Source organism: Lagopus leucura, unplaced genomic scaffold (genome assembly GCF_019238085.1).
Source record: "Lagopus leucura isolate 7727_CA_CO unplaced genomic scaffold, USGS_WTPT01 Super-Scaffold_100029, whole genome shotgun sequence".
NCBI lineage: Eukaryota > Metazoa > Chordata > Aves > Galliformes > Phasianidae > Lagopus > Lagopus leucura.
Genome location: NW_024962280.1, coordinates 2,717,224 through 2,732,763, shown reverse-complemented (window position 1 = coordinate 2,732,763; position 15,540 = coordinate 2,717,224). Strand labels below are relative to the sequence as shown.

Sequence of the window (15,540 nt, the reverse complement as noted above, 5' to 3'; positions counted from 1 at the left end):
TCTTTGACTTTGTTGTGTGTTGGTATCTAGTACGTTACTTTAATAGAGACTGTGACCACCTCCTATCTTTATTTGCACTAAATGATAGCCTCTGTAACAGCCTTGACAATACCTTTGAATGAACTCTGCTCTTTCTAGTGTCAAGCATAACCGATCTTGCACTCGTGCACTTACTTCCTCATGCAGCAAGCTCCAAGTGCCACAAAAGTACTGATCTACAGTTTACAAATCCACTAGAATAAAACCTATCACTGTATCACTGCCCTGTAAAGTAATTAGTGAAAATATTCAACAATCATACATGAGAAGTAGTTGGGAAAAAGAAAAGGATGTTGATGAAGTTGGGAAAGGAGATGCTTGAAGTGTTAGGTGTTAGGATAAACTGTTGTTCAATATATTGGGATAGTCAGTGGTCTGGGAAGGGATAAGAAGATTGGGGTCATAACTGTATTGTTGATACATAGTCTACTTGGTGTGCTTGGCCCAAACACTGTAGAATAATGCATGAAATTATCTTGAGCTAATAGCTCTGTGAATTTCCTCTGCGTTCTCCTTTGACACTTACACTACATCTGGGCTAGAGCTTTCTCTGTTCAGAGAATGAGGCAAGTAATTGAATTTTCTGGGCTGGGCTCTATAACCTGCACCAGTAGCAGTGGATTTTGGCCTACCTTCATCTATACATATGGACTGTTTTAAATAAATATGGCACAATCAGCAAAAATATTTGAGCAGGAAGAGCTTGTGCAAGTGTGCAGGTGGAAGGAGGGGTCTTGAAGACCTGTGTGTTGGATTTGAATGCCCAGGATCACTGAGACTTTTGCCCTCAGTAGTCCTTGTATCACTTCTGCCCTTTGCTTCCAAGTAATTAATCTGGTTTTCAACATGGGAAAACCTGTGGGCATTTACAGTGATGTGTTACGCAAGTGTAATCTATGAACACAGAACTTGTGCAGACAACTTGTGAATAAGTTAATTTCTAACAGTAAGGCAAACATATTCCTGTTTATTGGAGTATTGAGGTGTAGATTAAAGATTGATGCCTCTATACTGAGTTATATACTTTGAACAGTGGGTTTAATTGCTAGGGTGATTTATGTTTGTTTTTGTAGAAAAAGCGATCATCAATCAATCTGAATCTAAGATTCTATAGAAGCAATCTTAACATTTCTGATACTAGGAAATGACATTGAAATGTAGTTCCTATACATAATGATAAATGATGCATATGTGATGTTTTCCAGCCAGATGTTTACTAGATGTTAAGAAAACCATAAATGTTATCCAGTCCCCAGTGTGTGAGTGTTGGTTAGTCTCTAGTGTATCTGTCACAGCTCAAATGTTTCCTTAATTTTTTAAGTGTTCATTCTTCCTGTGAATCTTCAGGTTTTAGGAGAAAATCATTGTCTATGTGTCTACCCTGAATAAGGAAAAAAAAAACAACCCAAGTTGTTGTTTCTATTAGAATTGACTAAATAGATTTTCAGTGAAAGAGTTTATCTGATAGCAATTGTGACTATGTTTTCTGGTGTTTGGGGTAAAAAATTACTTCATGTGCATTTCAATTGTTGCAGTGTAGAATGTTTATCGTGTAAAATCATAGAATTGTAGAATCTCAAGTTTGGAAAGGACCTACAAGATCATCTAGTCCAACCTTCCTCCCGTTACCATTGCTACCACAAGCCACTAAACCATATTTCATAGCTCCAAAATCAATTGATGTGAGTTTCTCCTGTCCTTTAATCAGAGCATCTGTGAATTGCGTGGCTGCTGCTGGAGTCCCCAGAGTGATACCAGTGTACCCTGGTGCTTTTTCTCTGAAAACCATGGATACAAAGTAGATGGGTCAACAAGATCAACTCAAACAGGTAAGCTGGGAGCTGAGGAACCTGGTTTTAATGTACATCTGGGTGTCTGATTTGAAACAGCAGTGTTTCCATTTGTGTGTTTTCTTTAGGATTTGAGGCCACGTTAACAAGGCTGTCATCACCTTCTCTTTTTGGAAAAGATATCAACACTGTCCTCCTCACAGGAGAGTATCAGACAGCAAATCGCTTCCGGTTCAAGGTTAATCCTTTTCATCTGTTGTTTTAAGGTTTATGTTCTGTATATGGTTTTAAGCAGGCCATTTCTGTGCAGTGAGTTTAGGAGGGCTCCGTTAATCCTTCAGCTGCACCATCGTGCTTCCCACTGAAAAGCTATCAACTCTTCTTTTCTTTGTCTCTGGTTTGCAATGCATTATGAGGGTTTATCACAGTGAGATTTCCTCATAGAGAAATTATTGAGACTTTTAAAAATTCATTTTTTGCAGTATCTCCTTCTTTTCTTCATTGTAGGAAAAGATTCTGGGCCAAATGTTTTATTTATTTCCTCTTTATTTATGGTCTGACCATATCTCTTAAGCAATCTGTTAGACATATTTAGGTATTCTGAAGCTTTATGGAAAGTTCAGCAGTCTGCATAGTGACTATGGGGGTAATGATGGTTTCTGGGGTTGAGCAGGGCTTCTTCAGTTGGAAGCTAGCCTCCTGTGGTGGGTTTCTCTGGAAACCAGGAGAAAACAAAGTCAGATATAAGTAGGGAAATAGTTGAAAATGAGTGATGAAAATGGAAAGAAAATGATAATGAAAATGGAAGGATGAGACTCTGATAGGGACAGAAAGATGCTAAATCAGATTTATGTGTTAATGCTGGAAAATGTTGCAATGTTTTCAAATGTTTCTAAATATATGCAGATTACTGATCCTTCAACACAAAGATTTGAAGTCCCCCATGAGCATGTGGGCTCTTTCAGTGGACCTGCAGCCTCCAATTTAAACTACAGAGTGGAAGTGAGATCAAATCCCTTTGGTATTGTGGTGACCAGAGTAAGCAATGGGAATGTGCTGTAAGTAACACTGGTGTTTTTTTTTTGTTTGTTTTTGTTTTTGTTTTTTTTTTCCTGATGAGCACTGATGTTGCTGGTTTTCTCTGAAGGCCTATGTTGCCTCACAAAAAGATTTGTTGTCATGTGAATAAGGTGTGCCTAAGATGCAATATGTGAGGTACACTCTTAGATATGTTACCTACTTCTGGTCTTTTGACTGATGGATGTTCTTCAAGGACTTCTTGCGAGGCCTTTTGAAATGCTGCAGTAAGAAGAGATGTTGTAAGGGCTTTAGATTTGGCTAGCCCTTCTCTTTCCTTCAGTATTATCAAAATCTTTATAGCCACTTTACTCAAGGAGTATTTGTTATCCAAAGACCTTCCTAGTGCTTCAAATCACAAATACTCTTCATTCCATCTTTTATCTTAGCTGTTACAATCACGCCTTAGCTCTGAATCACCAAACACAGATTGCTCTTTAGATGTATGATAGAATAGTAGTTGTTGCTAGCCAGTGATAAGCTGGTCATGTAATGCTTTAAAATATTTGAAATGCTGTATATTGAATGCTTTCATCCCATTTTTTCCCTAAAAGTAAAGAAAGAAACATAGATCTGGACTAGTTGCATATTGTTGAGAGCCATTAAAAGGGAGGAAGGGTCAGGAAGAACATACTTATTAAATCAAAGAATGATTACCTGTCAGAGTTCTATGACAGTTGTATTATCAATGCTTCAAGATTTATTAAATAGCTATTATTTTCATGCTGTTGTTAGCATTGTTTTCTTACTTAGAATCCCCTGTAATGATTGATTTGCAATTACAGAGGATGCAAAAGATGGACTTATTATTTGGTAGTCCATGACTGATTAAACAGATGTATGAAGGCAAGAATAAATAATCTAGTTCAACAGATCCACACTGAAGCCAGTGCTCTGAAAGACTGATAGCTGTATCAATCTCTTTCATATGAATATAATGACTGTTAAACACCACAATCTCCCACACAAGTACAATCTTAGAAAGTTTGTGATTAAAACTATATAAAGTGAATAGATCAATGGATATTACTTTGAAATTGTTAAAACATACTGATGTGGTTTCCCATCTCAAAGTAAGTCATTTTCTCTGCTTCTGGTGAAAGACTGAGTTTCTGCTGATCCATGTAAGCTCTCGTTTTAATAAAGATGAAAGTAACCTTCAGATCTCGGGATCAGCTTCATTCGAATTGCTTTGTGATTTAAATCTGATTTAAGTCTTAATTACTTTCTCATTCTGATTGTTTCATTTAGAAAACAATGACTGATGGAAAGTAAAGCTACTTCTGAGTGGGGCCAATTTTCTTGCATTTGCTGTGTGGAAATGTTGAAAGCCTCAGCAATGAAAGAGGAAAATGATTAAGATCAATATTAATGAACTTAAGAATTTTGACTGATTAAAAGACCTCTGCCCAGCAGTAGGAATTGCCCTGCTACTCACTCTCCCTGCCTCAGCATTACTCAGATTTCCTCTCAGTTGCCTGAGTAATAGAGTCCCACGTAAGCAAACAAGGAATGGACTTAGCTTTAGATTCAGTCTCTAAATCTCCCCTAATCCTTGTTTAGGAGATACACATTTATAATGAAAGGGATTGGTGAAATGTACAAAATAAAATTAAGAGAGTAAACTTCAATAATGAAGTGGACTTTTACTGTATGGATTCACTATCCAGTGCCACAGATGCTTAGGTGGGAAGCTTTGCCCAAAGAGGTGATTGTGCATGTAGTCCTGAAAGCAGAGGCCATTTATGTGTGAAGTTTCTATAGAATTGAGAGTTATTGCCTGTCTCCTAATCCATGCAAAGGCTTCTCTATCTACTGCAGCTGAACACCATCCTCCCCTACATCCCTCCTCTCGGGTCTCTGGATGTAGACCTGACCTTGCTATCCAGCTTAGCTAAAAGAAGTAGAAACAATCACTGCAACAATTTCTGGTGTAATCCTTTTTTCTTTCCTCCTTACTTTTTTTTTTTTTTTTTTTCAGTTTTGATACTACCATAGGACCACTGCAGTATGCTGACCAGTTTTTACAGCTATCAATCAAACTACCTAGCAGCAACATTTACGGTGTGGGAGAACATGTGCATAAGCAGTACCGACACGACCTCAACTGGAAAACCTGGCCTCTATTCAGCAGGGATGTTGGTCCCTCTGAAGTAAGGGCCTATTTCTTTTATGTTTTATTATTTGCAGGTGAATTCTGGAATTCATACTTATTATGTAGTACCACATTAATATCATCCACTATTTGGGATACTACTTGGGTAATGATAGGACAAGGGGGAATGGTTCTAAGCTCAAGAAGGGAAGGTTTAGATTCGATGTCAGGAGGAAATTCTTCATAGAGAGAATGGTGAGGTGCTGGAACAGGCTGCCCAGAGAGGTTGTGGATGCCATCCCTGGAGGTATCGAGATCAGGTTGGATGAGGCCATGAGCAACCTGGTCTAGAACCAGATCTGGAGGTTGGTGGCCCTGCCTGTGGTAGGGGGATTGGAACTTAGTGATCCTTGGGGTCCCTTTCGACCCAAGCCATTATATGATTTTATGATCCACCAAGCTCTTCCACCAAAACTTGTTAGGCACCCCGTGATATTACTAAAAGCTGGATGGTAATGGTGAAAGGTTTCTGAGGGATAGCTTTTAGAAGCATTTTAATTTTCCTGCTTATGTGAAGTTCAAAATACGTTGCTAAGCATCAGTGTGTGAGTCTTCAGCCTCAGCTGATAAACAATAAGTAACAGTATGTCCTACTGACCAGGACATATGACATAGGCACGTTCAGCTGAGGGCCTTGTTGTTTGGCAGATGTTGACAAAGTTCTCTTTGACAGCTGTTTCTTTAAGAGATAAAACATGTTTTTCAGCAGTTATTTGCATCCATACTCTTTTTCCAAGATGATTTCCAGGACACCCATCTTTTTTGACAATACCAAAAAAAGTAACTTTACATTTGCACTGAGGATTCTGTAGGATTTGGTCCAAGTTCTCCATAGCACTGGTGCACACAGGCACACGGTGTCTGTCAGTTCCTCTTTGCAGTGATTTGCTGACAACATTATAATTTGTAAGCATGCATGGATAAAAATGAAGTGAGGTGCTGATTCAAACAACAGTAGTCATTTTTTGCTTTTTGCTTCTTCCAACTTGACCATCCTCCAATGGTCTTTTTTTTGTACCTGGGGAATGTAAACAATCAAATGTTATATCTATGTTCATTAAAATACTTTGCTTTGAGTAGGGGAATATTTGCTAAAGCTTGTCAGCACTCAGTTGACCTAATGAACAAAAGAACCAAACCCAACATGTTTAAAACTCTACCTGTCTAGCACAGAATTAACATTTAACATGGTTATTGTGGAGAAATTAGTACAGTGCATGAATGAAGGGATGTTTTTTAATGCGATTTTTTTTAAGTTACTGTTGCTCCTTATGTAGTTTATTTATAACTGGCTAATGAGCCTCTGTTTGTCAGTGTTACTTCAGTGCAAGAAAGCAACTATACATATGACTGAAATATTCCCCAATAGCAGATTTTAAAAGGTTTTTCTTTTTTTTCCCTTGAAGGAAATGCACAACCTATATGGAGTTCAGACTTTCTTCATGTGTTTGGAAGACAGCAGTGGAGCCTCTTTTGGTGTTTTCCTGATGAATAGCAATGCCATGGGTAAGAAAACTTTCTCTGTAGCTCCAGTTATTGCAGCTAAATATTTTTTAAAATGATCTGTGGGATTGAGATCAAAGCTGGGGTAATGTAAATGTACATTTTTAAATACTGCTGCATATAAAGTTTTAACATTACCTTCAGTTGTCTGATGGCAGTCACTGTAAGCATTTAGTAACATTCAGCATATGCAATGTAAGCTGTGAGTGGCTCAGAATTAACATGCAGGTTGTATAAGAAACCTACTGGAAGCCTTGTGCGGCTCTGTGCAGATGTGTAGGACACCAGTCAAAATGCAAATTTGTAATGAGCATCACTTGAAAGTAAATGCCCTTTGTTCTCTAGATATAAGCCTACCTATACATGTGCTCATTTCTCTCGAGACTGGAAAGTTGTACTAAAAATTTGAAGAGGAAAGGTTATGTCACTGGATTTGTTCTGATTCTCTTGTCTTTGTTGGATGTAAAGAATTGCAAATATGGACATTTAAAAGAATCATGTCGATACATTACTCCTTCATTGCAAATTTAAATAACGGTTGAGTGTTCCTTGGATATATCTGGTTTGTGTTGGTGCTTTTTTCTTAAAATTTTCCACTTTTCAATATCTGTATGACAAAGTTGCTATAGATTTAGCTGATATTCAGAATTGGTCTTCTGCATGCTTTGTCAGAGTTTGCGGTGCAGCCTGCTCCAGCAGTGACCTACAGAACCATTGGCGGCATCCTTGATTTCTATATCCTCTTGGGGAACACCCCAGAGCAAGTAGTGCAAGAGTATTTGCAGGTATGTTTATTGAAAGAAACTACACATTGAGCAGATCCTTAAAAGCACTTGTTTTCTTCCTTTTTAAAATGTCTTTTCCTTCTTTTTGTGACAGTAGGTCTTTGCTGTGCTATCTAGCGTGAGTCGCTACATGTTTATCTAAGAACAATTGTTAGCATGTCACCAATGTAACGGCTAGCTGGGATTAAGTTGGGGTGTAGATATTTTTACCTGGCCTGCTATAGGCAGCAGCACCTAGAGCCCTAGTTTTGCTGAAGATGCACATGCAGAGAGGATGCAACAGTTCTCAATCTGTACACCCTGACTGAATTCTCAGACTGTATATCCTGACACAAGCTAAAGGTGGTCTAGGTGGAATGACTTTTGCTTCCTTGCTCTTGATATACGGACAAATTATTATTCATATGACAATGTTATAGAACATATTATATATATACCCTTAAGTATTGTATGTTCCTATGGTAATATTAGAGTAAGCAATATTACTGATATGTCATGATCTTCCAGTTGTAAGCTGTCACAGATATTGTTTGTACTTCTTTTATTTACTATTTGTTAATTTGCTAATTTTACTCGTCTGATCAGTGATACCTTGAAGGAAAGAATGGGTGCTGAGGTAACACACACAGTACATTAGTACCACTAATGATTTCTGCTCTCAACATGCAGTTTGTGGGACTCCCAATGCTGCCTTCCTACTGGAGTCTGGGCTTTCAGCTCAGCCGCTGGAATTACGGCTCTCTGGATGAGGTGAAGGCTGTTGTGGACAGGAACCGTCTGATTGGACTCCCTTATGTAAGTTCAGGGTTTCAGGAGGGCAGCAACCCCATTAAGGCAGAGTACTGTGGGAGAAACCACCCAGATATCATGGCTGTGATGCTACAAACATCACTCATTTCACATCACTTCAAATTAGTGAACTTCTAATAACTTATTATGTATAGCCTTCTGGTGTAAGAAGATTTTACACCTTTTATGCAGTGCCATTATCAGAATGGGACACCAGGGGTGGCTTAATTACAGCAAGTTTCACTTACCCAATTTATTGTAATAATTTCTCAGTTACACTTTCCAACTATATTGATTTATTTTCTAGTGTTATCTAGTCCACTGAAATATTTTTTCAATGTCACCTGGACAATTATAGAACCATAGATTATTCTTAATTGATAAGCAAAGGTAAATTACACATTATTTTTAAATAGACTTGAGATGGCTTTAGAGGAATGGCTTAAAAAGTATGAACATACCCTGATTTTATGCTAAGAGTTGAGGAAGGAATGTTTGTATCTATATGGGCATTCTTAGAAGTTGGGCAACTACAAAGAAACAGACGTATGCCCAGGGTCTGATAAAAGGAATGCCAATGCACACATTCATTTGGATTCTGCTAATGTGAAATGTTCAGTATAAAGATGTTTCAGTATAATTAATTTAGATAGTAAGGACAAACGGGAATTGTCATAAGAAACTGCATTTGAAAAAATACAAAATCTTTACCATGTCTTCTCATGTTTAAGCTGAAATCTCCTGTATTTCAGGAAGCTCAGGTTACTGACATTGATTACATGGAAGAAAAGAAAGATTTTACATATGACAAAGTGCTCTTTAGCGATCTTCCTAATTTTGCAACTTATATGCATAACAATGGACAAAAATATATTATCATATTGGTAAGTGATTCTTTTTGCCTGGTAGTACTATCATTATAACTTTTCACAATTATCTTATGCATTTTTTAATATAATGATTACACTTCCTGCCTAACATTCAAGTAGTCTGTAAAAATTGATGGAGTGTTTCCTGGTTTCTAACTATTATTTTTTTTTTCTTAACTTTTTTTTAGGATCCTGGTATTAGCACACAAAATCTACTTGATAATAGTCAATATGGCAGCTACGTGAGGGGGGAGAGTAGGAAAGTCTGGGTCAATGAATCAGATGGAGTAACAACATTAGTTGGAGAGGTAAGCACATTTCTATGAAGCTTAAATGTGGTTGGTTTGGTTCAATTTATTTGGGGGGCTCATTTTAAACTCTCATTTTCTAAGTCACTTCTTCCAGTACTAGCCAGTGAGAACCAAGATGATAAGGTCTCATTTAGCATGTGAATATTTCAATCTTTGATGTTGTTTTTTGAATTTTTTACACTGCATGTTTCTATTTTTGGTAAAATCCTGTTTGATATTAATGTAAGTTTTATGGAAAAGCAAATGTAGATGTTTCATATGGTAGAAGAGAAAAAATACCTTCATTCCTTCTCACCCACTGAAAGCTGATGCAACAAAAATGACATCCTACTATGCCACCTTTGCTTTTGATGATTCACGTTTACCAGAAGGTTTAAGAGTTTTTGAACAAAATCATGAATTTCAGTGAAAGTAAATCTGGGATCTGGAAGTGGTGGCTGACAGTAGTGTCAGTATGGGACAGTAGCACAACTTGGTAGTCAAGAGGGCAATGGACTTGATTCAAATTATTATTTAGGGGGAAAAAACACCGATGGAACTTGTATGATACATTCTCATCTTATTCCAATGCAATTATTAATATAATCTATTTCCCTTTGAATGCTCTAGGTATGGCCGGGGGAAGCCGTGTTCCCAGACTTTACCAATCCAGAGTGCATCAGTTGGTGGGTGGAAGAATGCAGGCTGTTTTATAACACAGTGCCATACGACGGGATCTGGATTGTAAGTGATTCAGGAAAAAAATTGACAAGGATAGATGCTTATTAAATTCAATTAACATTGCATTTGAAAGGGATGTTTCCTATTATTAGTAACTTGAAATCAGTGCATGATGTGCATGTCTTTGCTGTTGGATTTACAATTCAAATTTGGATTTCAATTTTAAATTTGAATTGGAATCACTTATTGCGGCATTTAAATGCTCAGTGTGCTGTTGGCTGCATGATCAGTGTGGTCTGAAATGCTTCAGTGGATGAACCATTGATAAAGACACACATTCCTGTGTATGAGTGCTTTCACACTCCTGGACTCAGAACAGCAGTATTTAGAAATCTGCATACACAGACAGAAAATGTGTCTTTAAACAAGTCCCAAACACAGGGTGTAATGCATCACATCTATAAATCTATGCTTCAGGTAGCTCATTTATTTTCAAGGTAGGACATTGGCAATCATTGTCCCAGATTAGGATCTGGAAAAATCAGACTCGGCAGAAGCCACAGCACATCTTGCTAGTTCCACATTTCACTCCAAACACAAGCTCTCTACTCAGGGTGTTCTCTTGAGATATATGTGGATTAAGGATAGCATATATATATATAGATATATATATACATACATATATATAGATATATGCAAGCACCTCCTGCAGCTTCAGTCTCTGGAGGGATAAAGTGTAACTCTTAACATGATGCTCACCTGCATACTGAAGTCTGTCCAAAACAGAGGCTTGTATTAGTACTGGAATGGCCCAGGTCTGTGTCCAAGGGCTGTCATTCACACCTAAAAGTATGGTGCTAGCACTAAGTAAATACTCCTTAATGGGTAATGGAACGCAACATGAGATTGTGTTAGGAGTGTGTACTTGAGGAAACTTTATTATGATCTACATCTCACTGTTTTTGTCTTGCCTTTTCAGGATATGAATGAAGTATCCAACTTTGTTCAAGGTTCAAATAAAGGCTGTGAGCAGAATGACTTAAACTATCCTCCATTCACTCCCAGTAAGTCCACCTCCTTTAACCATAGAACAGACTATCAGAAAGTACACTAATTATTGTACCATTGTCTACAAGGATGTAAAGTGAATTTCTTTGTTGATCTCATGGATGAGATTTGAATATTAAGTACTGACTTTAAGAAACCTTTGCCATCATATTGTCCAAAAATGATTCAGGAATTAGGCTATAGATGTACAGTGCTTCCTTGCATGGGTAAACAGTTGCTTGCAGAAGAAATCCATCTAGCCTGCAGTTGAAATGCAGTCACTTACAGCCAGTACTTAGTGTGTTGTTTTAATGTCAAATTTGGAAGAAAAATTATTTCCTCTGATCTCAAACACAGATGAAGGTTTCAAACTAAATAAAAAAAAAAAAACTTACCAGTTTTTTTTCCAGTTCTACACTTAAGAGGGAAAATTAGGAAAGGACTACATGTTATTTGCCTGAAAGGTACAAATTTACACAATGAGTTAGCTCTGGTAGACTTTCTTTGCATTAACAGGCCATTAAGTAGCTCCACTGAGGAAATAGGGCTCAGTGAAGACCTTACATGCTTAGTCTGCAACTTTACAGTAAAGCTAGTAATGAATATAAAGAAAGGAGATTCTTCTTACACCATCTTATGCTTCCAAGATTATGCTTGTTCTTGTGATAAAGCCAGCAGTGAGTACATTTGTGCTAAGGTTTAATAAGGGAGGTGCTAGAAAGCATTGGAAATGAATGGAGCCTGTGACTACCACTTAATGACACCTAGGCAAGGATAGAGTATTTGAGTTAACCATTTTATGTTATGCACTGAATAAATTGACACACATTGCCCATCAGTTTACTGAATTCCCCTTCCTTAACAAAGCTGCATTTATAGCACTGTTAGCAGTAATGAATGTCTTCCTTTGATATTTGTGTGTTGTCATGATATATCCAATGCTCAAGAGCAGAAAATAGCACAGATGGAGCCAAGATGAATAAAACTAGCAGCCAAGTGAAGCATTTTGTTCTTGTATTAGTAACAGTGGCCTTAATGTAAGCATCGAAGAGGGAGAAGGGCCTGAATGTCAAGAGTGTACACAACAAAAAAAGGACTGGAAGTATTCATAATCAAAATGCACTTTAAAAATAATGTCTGTTTTTCTTTATTGAAGATATTCTCGATCAACTGATGTTTTCTAAGACACTTTGTATGGATGCAGTGCAGAACTGGGGCAAGCACTACGATGTCCACAGTCTTTATGGATATTCCATGGCCATAGCAACAAGACAGTAAGGAACTCATCCTAATATGTTTACAGAAAGTTTTCAGAAGAATACATGCATTTTTTTAAAACAGGCAAGATATTTCACTTCTAAACAAACCTATTTTCTGGATAACGTTATATTGTATTTAAGCTACTAAATTTGAGGTCAGACATTGCCAATCAGAGATTTATAGAAAGGTTGTCTAAAGTAAATGTCTTGAACTTCTCTAAAAAAAACAACTGCTTAACTGTAAAGGAGCCCAGGTCATGAGAATAATCAATGGTTTAAAATAAGTCAGTATAACTCTGCCTCATATAGAACTAATGATGTCTGAGTGGTCTTTTTTCTGTTGCATAGTTCCAGTCCCCTTTCATTTTCAGAGCCATCGAAACAGTGTTTCCAGGAAAACGAAGCTTCCTTCTTTCAAGGTCTACTTTTGTTGGATCAGGAAAGCACACAGGACACTGGCTGGGAGATAATCAAGCAACGTGGGAACAGCTAGGATGGTCAATACCTGGAATGCTGGAATTCAGCCTCTTTGGATTTCCTTATGTATGAAATATTAGCTTTTTGCCTCCATTCAGAACAAGAGGACAAACACTGCCTTTTTACCTCTGTGATAATCAGTTACCTAATCAAACGCTGTCTATGTAACCATCTTATCTTCTCAATTCTAAGTTAATTTCCTTCAGTGATCTGGTTCTAACCTTTTTTTCCAATGACTGATTTTTATTTTTTTTTTAATTAGAAAATTTGTTTTGATTTCTGTTACTGTATGTTTATGGTGGGACAGATGTGAGCAACAGATATTATCATATTTATGCCAAATCTCTAGTACTACTTTACTCCTCAGCAATGTATGTGAAATACTTTGGGGTTTTCCTATTTATTTTTGCATGAAATAGAAAAATACATTTGTAAGTGAAATGGCCAGACTCTTAAATATTTATATTTGTATGAGTTTGAGCTGTTTTCCTAGTGTTGGGCTATTAGCACCAAAAAGGAAGGTATAAGTTTGGAAGACAAAGGATGATAGGCAGCTTTAGGAAGCAGTTGGTTTCTTTCTTTCTCTTTTTTTTTTTTTTTTTGTAGAGCATCTAGTTGAAAGGAGAAAAGTAGAAATGTGTTGAATGACTTACCCACCCTGGCGAGAAATGAAAGATGAATTGATACATCCCTTAAATTTTAGATTTTGTGTAGAGATTAGAGGCGCAGTATGCTGTCTGCCCAACACATTCTGCTTTTATTTAAAGATTGGAGCAGATATCTGTGGCTTCGTTTTTGACACGACAGAAGAACTTTGCAGACGATGGATGCAAGTAGGAGCATTTTATCCATTTTCCCGGAATCACAACGCTGAGGGATACATAGTAAGTCATTCCTTCTCTTACATTTTTGGTTTCTGCTACCACATTTCCTTTTATAGCATCGCTAATAAACATTGCTATCACTAACAATTAGATTTGCTAACCAGTTTGAATATGGAAGAACCTTGAGATCTCTTAATGAAAATTTATCTCCAAGAGGTTCGGCTCTCAGGGAGGCAGTGGTTTCACATTGATAGCTAGTCTGCCCAAGACTGCTCACTCACTCCTTCTCCTCCCCAAAAAATAGGAGGAGGAAGTATGATAGCAAAAAAAAGGCTTATGGATTGACATAAGGACAGTTAAATGAAATGAAAAGAGAGAAGGGAAAAAAAAAAAAGAAAAAAAAAAAAAAGACCACGTAGGAACAAGGAGAGAAAACTCTAGACATTAGTCTCTATGTGAGCAAGTGATGTTTGGCCACATCTTGAGAAGGAGAGCCTCAATACTTGTAGTAGTTCTTTGAAAAAGGCAGATGCTTTCGTAATAAAGTCCCACTGTTTCTTCCACTTCATCATCTTTTTTTGTTTAGCATGGCACCATATAGTATAGAATAACCCCTTGGTCAGTTTAGATTAGCTGCCCTGATGTTGTTCCCCTCCATCCACTCCACGCTCTGAGCCAACAGTCAATTTTCACAATTGACAGGGTGTTTCCTGCACCATGAAAATAATCTTCTAATATTTATTTTCAGCCTCAGGATCCGGCTGTGTTTGGAGCTGATTCAGTTTTGGTGCAGACCTCCAAGCACTACCTGACCATTCGCTACACTTTGCTGCCCTACTTATACACGCTCTTTTATAGAGCTCATACTCGAGGGGACACAGTTGTACGTCCAGTTTTACATGAGTAAGTGTATCAGATGGCCTTTGTGATAATCTTATTAGGAAGGAAAAATACAGGTTGAATAGGGACTATCTAAATAGCTATATAATTTCTGAGAATGCATATTAGAGTATATGTAGAGACAGCATCAGAATTCATGAAAAACTATTTTGATGTAATCAGAAGAGTAATCAGAAACCATCTATAATTTCTGTATAGATGCATGCATTATTGCCAGTCACTCTGAAGAGCTGCTATGAAATGGTTTTGTCAGCTAATCAAATTACACCATGCCATAATGTGTATATTAAAACACACATTTCCTTGCTTCCTTATTCTTGAAAACAAGTACGCTGAGAACATGTGCATGCATGTAAACACACACACTTTCATATATGCATAATCAATACCGAGCTAATCAGACCTTACTTTTTGACTTTCAGATGGCCTCAGATTTAAAATATTATAATTAAAAATTTTTGCTTGACACTTTTCAGTCACAATTCTAGGCAATCCATTCTTGGAAATACTAGGATTATTGATGATGGTATCTCTCTTCAAAGCCAGTTACTACTCTCTCCTTTCTCCAGGTTCTACTCTGATGAAGGGACATGGGCAGTTGATAGGCAGTTCCTGTGGGGTCCTGGGCTACTTATTTCTGCTGTGCTTGATCAGGTAGGTTTGGCTATTTTCATGTCTGTCTCAAAAAAACTTAGTGGGGAACAGAGACACCAGTCTCAGCTCTTTTCTTCATAGATAGGAAACTGCAGCAAAAATCCCAAATTCACAATTGATATCTCTCCTTTATTCTACTGGTTAGAAAGTACCTTTCAGTTTTTCAGTGACAATTTTGGTATTAAGCTTGAAGTTTATAGCACTGAATGTTATAGCACCTTTACTATTTATGTATTTCCTTCTGAAATCACATACCCTCTCCCTTTTAATATTGACAAATCTGATCCACAAAAATAGACTCATTCATTTCCTGGAGGATCCTGGGATATTTACTCTCATCCTATTCTAGTCTGAACTCTTCTGTCTTGAGCAGGTGTTAAGCCAAGTCATTTGGCAAAGAG

General features: G+C 37.3%; 1 protein-coding gene across 1 annotated transcript in view; it reads left to right on the top strand.

Moving 5' to 3' along the window:
* The window catches only part of SI (sucrase-isomaltase), a 49,279-nt gene that overhangs the window by 9,223 nt on the left and 24,516 nt on the right, over positions 1-15,540 (top strand). The window contains exons 5-20 of the mRNA XM_042881149.1: positions 1,748-1,868; positions 1,958-2,067; positions 2,736-2,887; positions 4,888-5,059; positions 6,468-6,567; positions 7,237-7,349; positions 8,019-8,144; positions 8,891-9,022; positions 9,196-9,315; positions 9,928-10,041; positions 10,958-11,042; positions 12,182-12,299; positions 12,656-12,827; positions 13,529-13,645; positions 14,334-14,488; positions 15,055-15,139. Coding sequence (XP_042737083.1) covers positions 1,748-1,868; positions 1,958-2,067; positions 2,736-2,887; positions 4,888-5,059; positions 6,468-6,567; positions 7,237-7,349; positions 8,019-8,144; positions 8,891-9,022; positions 9,196-9,315; positions 9,928-10,041; positions 10,958-11,042; positions 12,182-12,299; positions 12,656-12,827; positions 13,529-13,645; positions 14,334-14,488; positions 15,055-15,139 — 1,992 coding nt within the window. The remainder of the gene's footprint in view (positions 1-1,747; positions 1,869-1,957; positions 2,068-2,735; positions 2,888-4,887; positions 5,060-6,467; positions 6,568-7,236; positions 7,350-8,018; positions 8,145-8,890; positions 9,023-9,195; positions 9,316-9,927; positions 10,042-10,957; positions 11,043-12,181; positions 12,300-12,655; positions 12,828-13,528; positions 13,646-14,333; positions 14,489-15,054; positions 15,140-15,540) is intronic.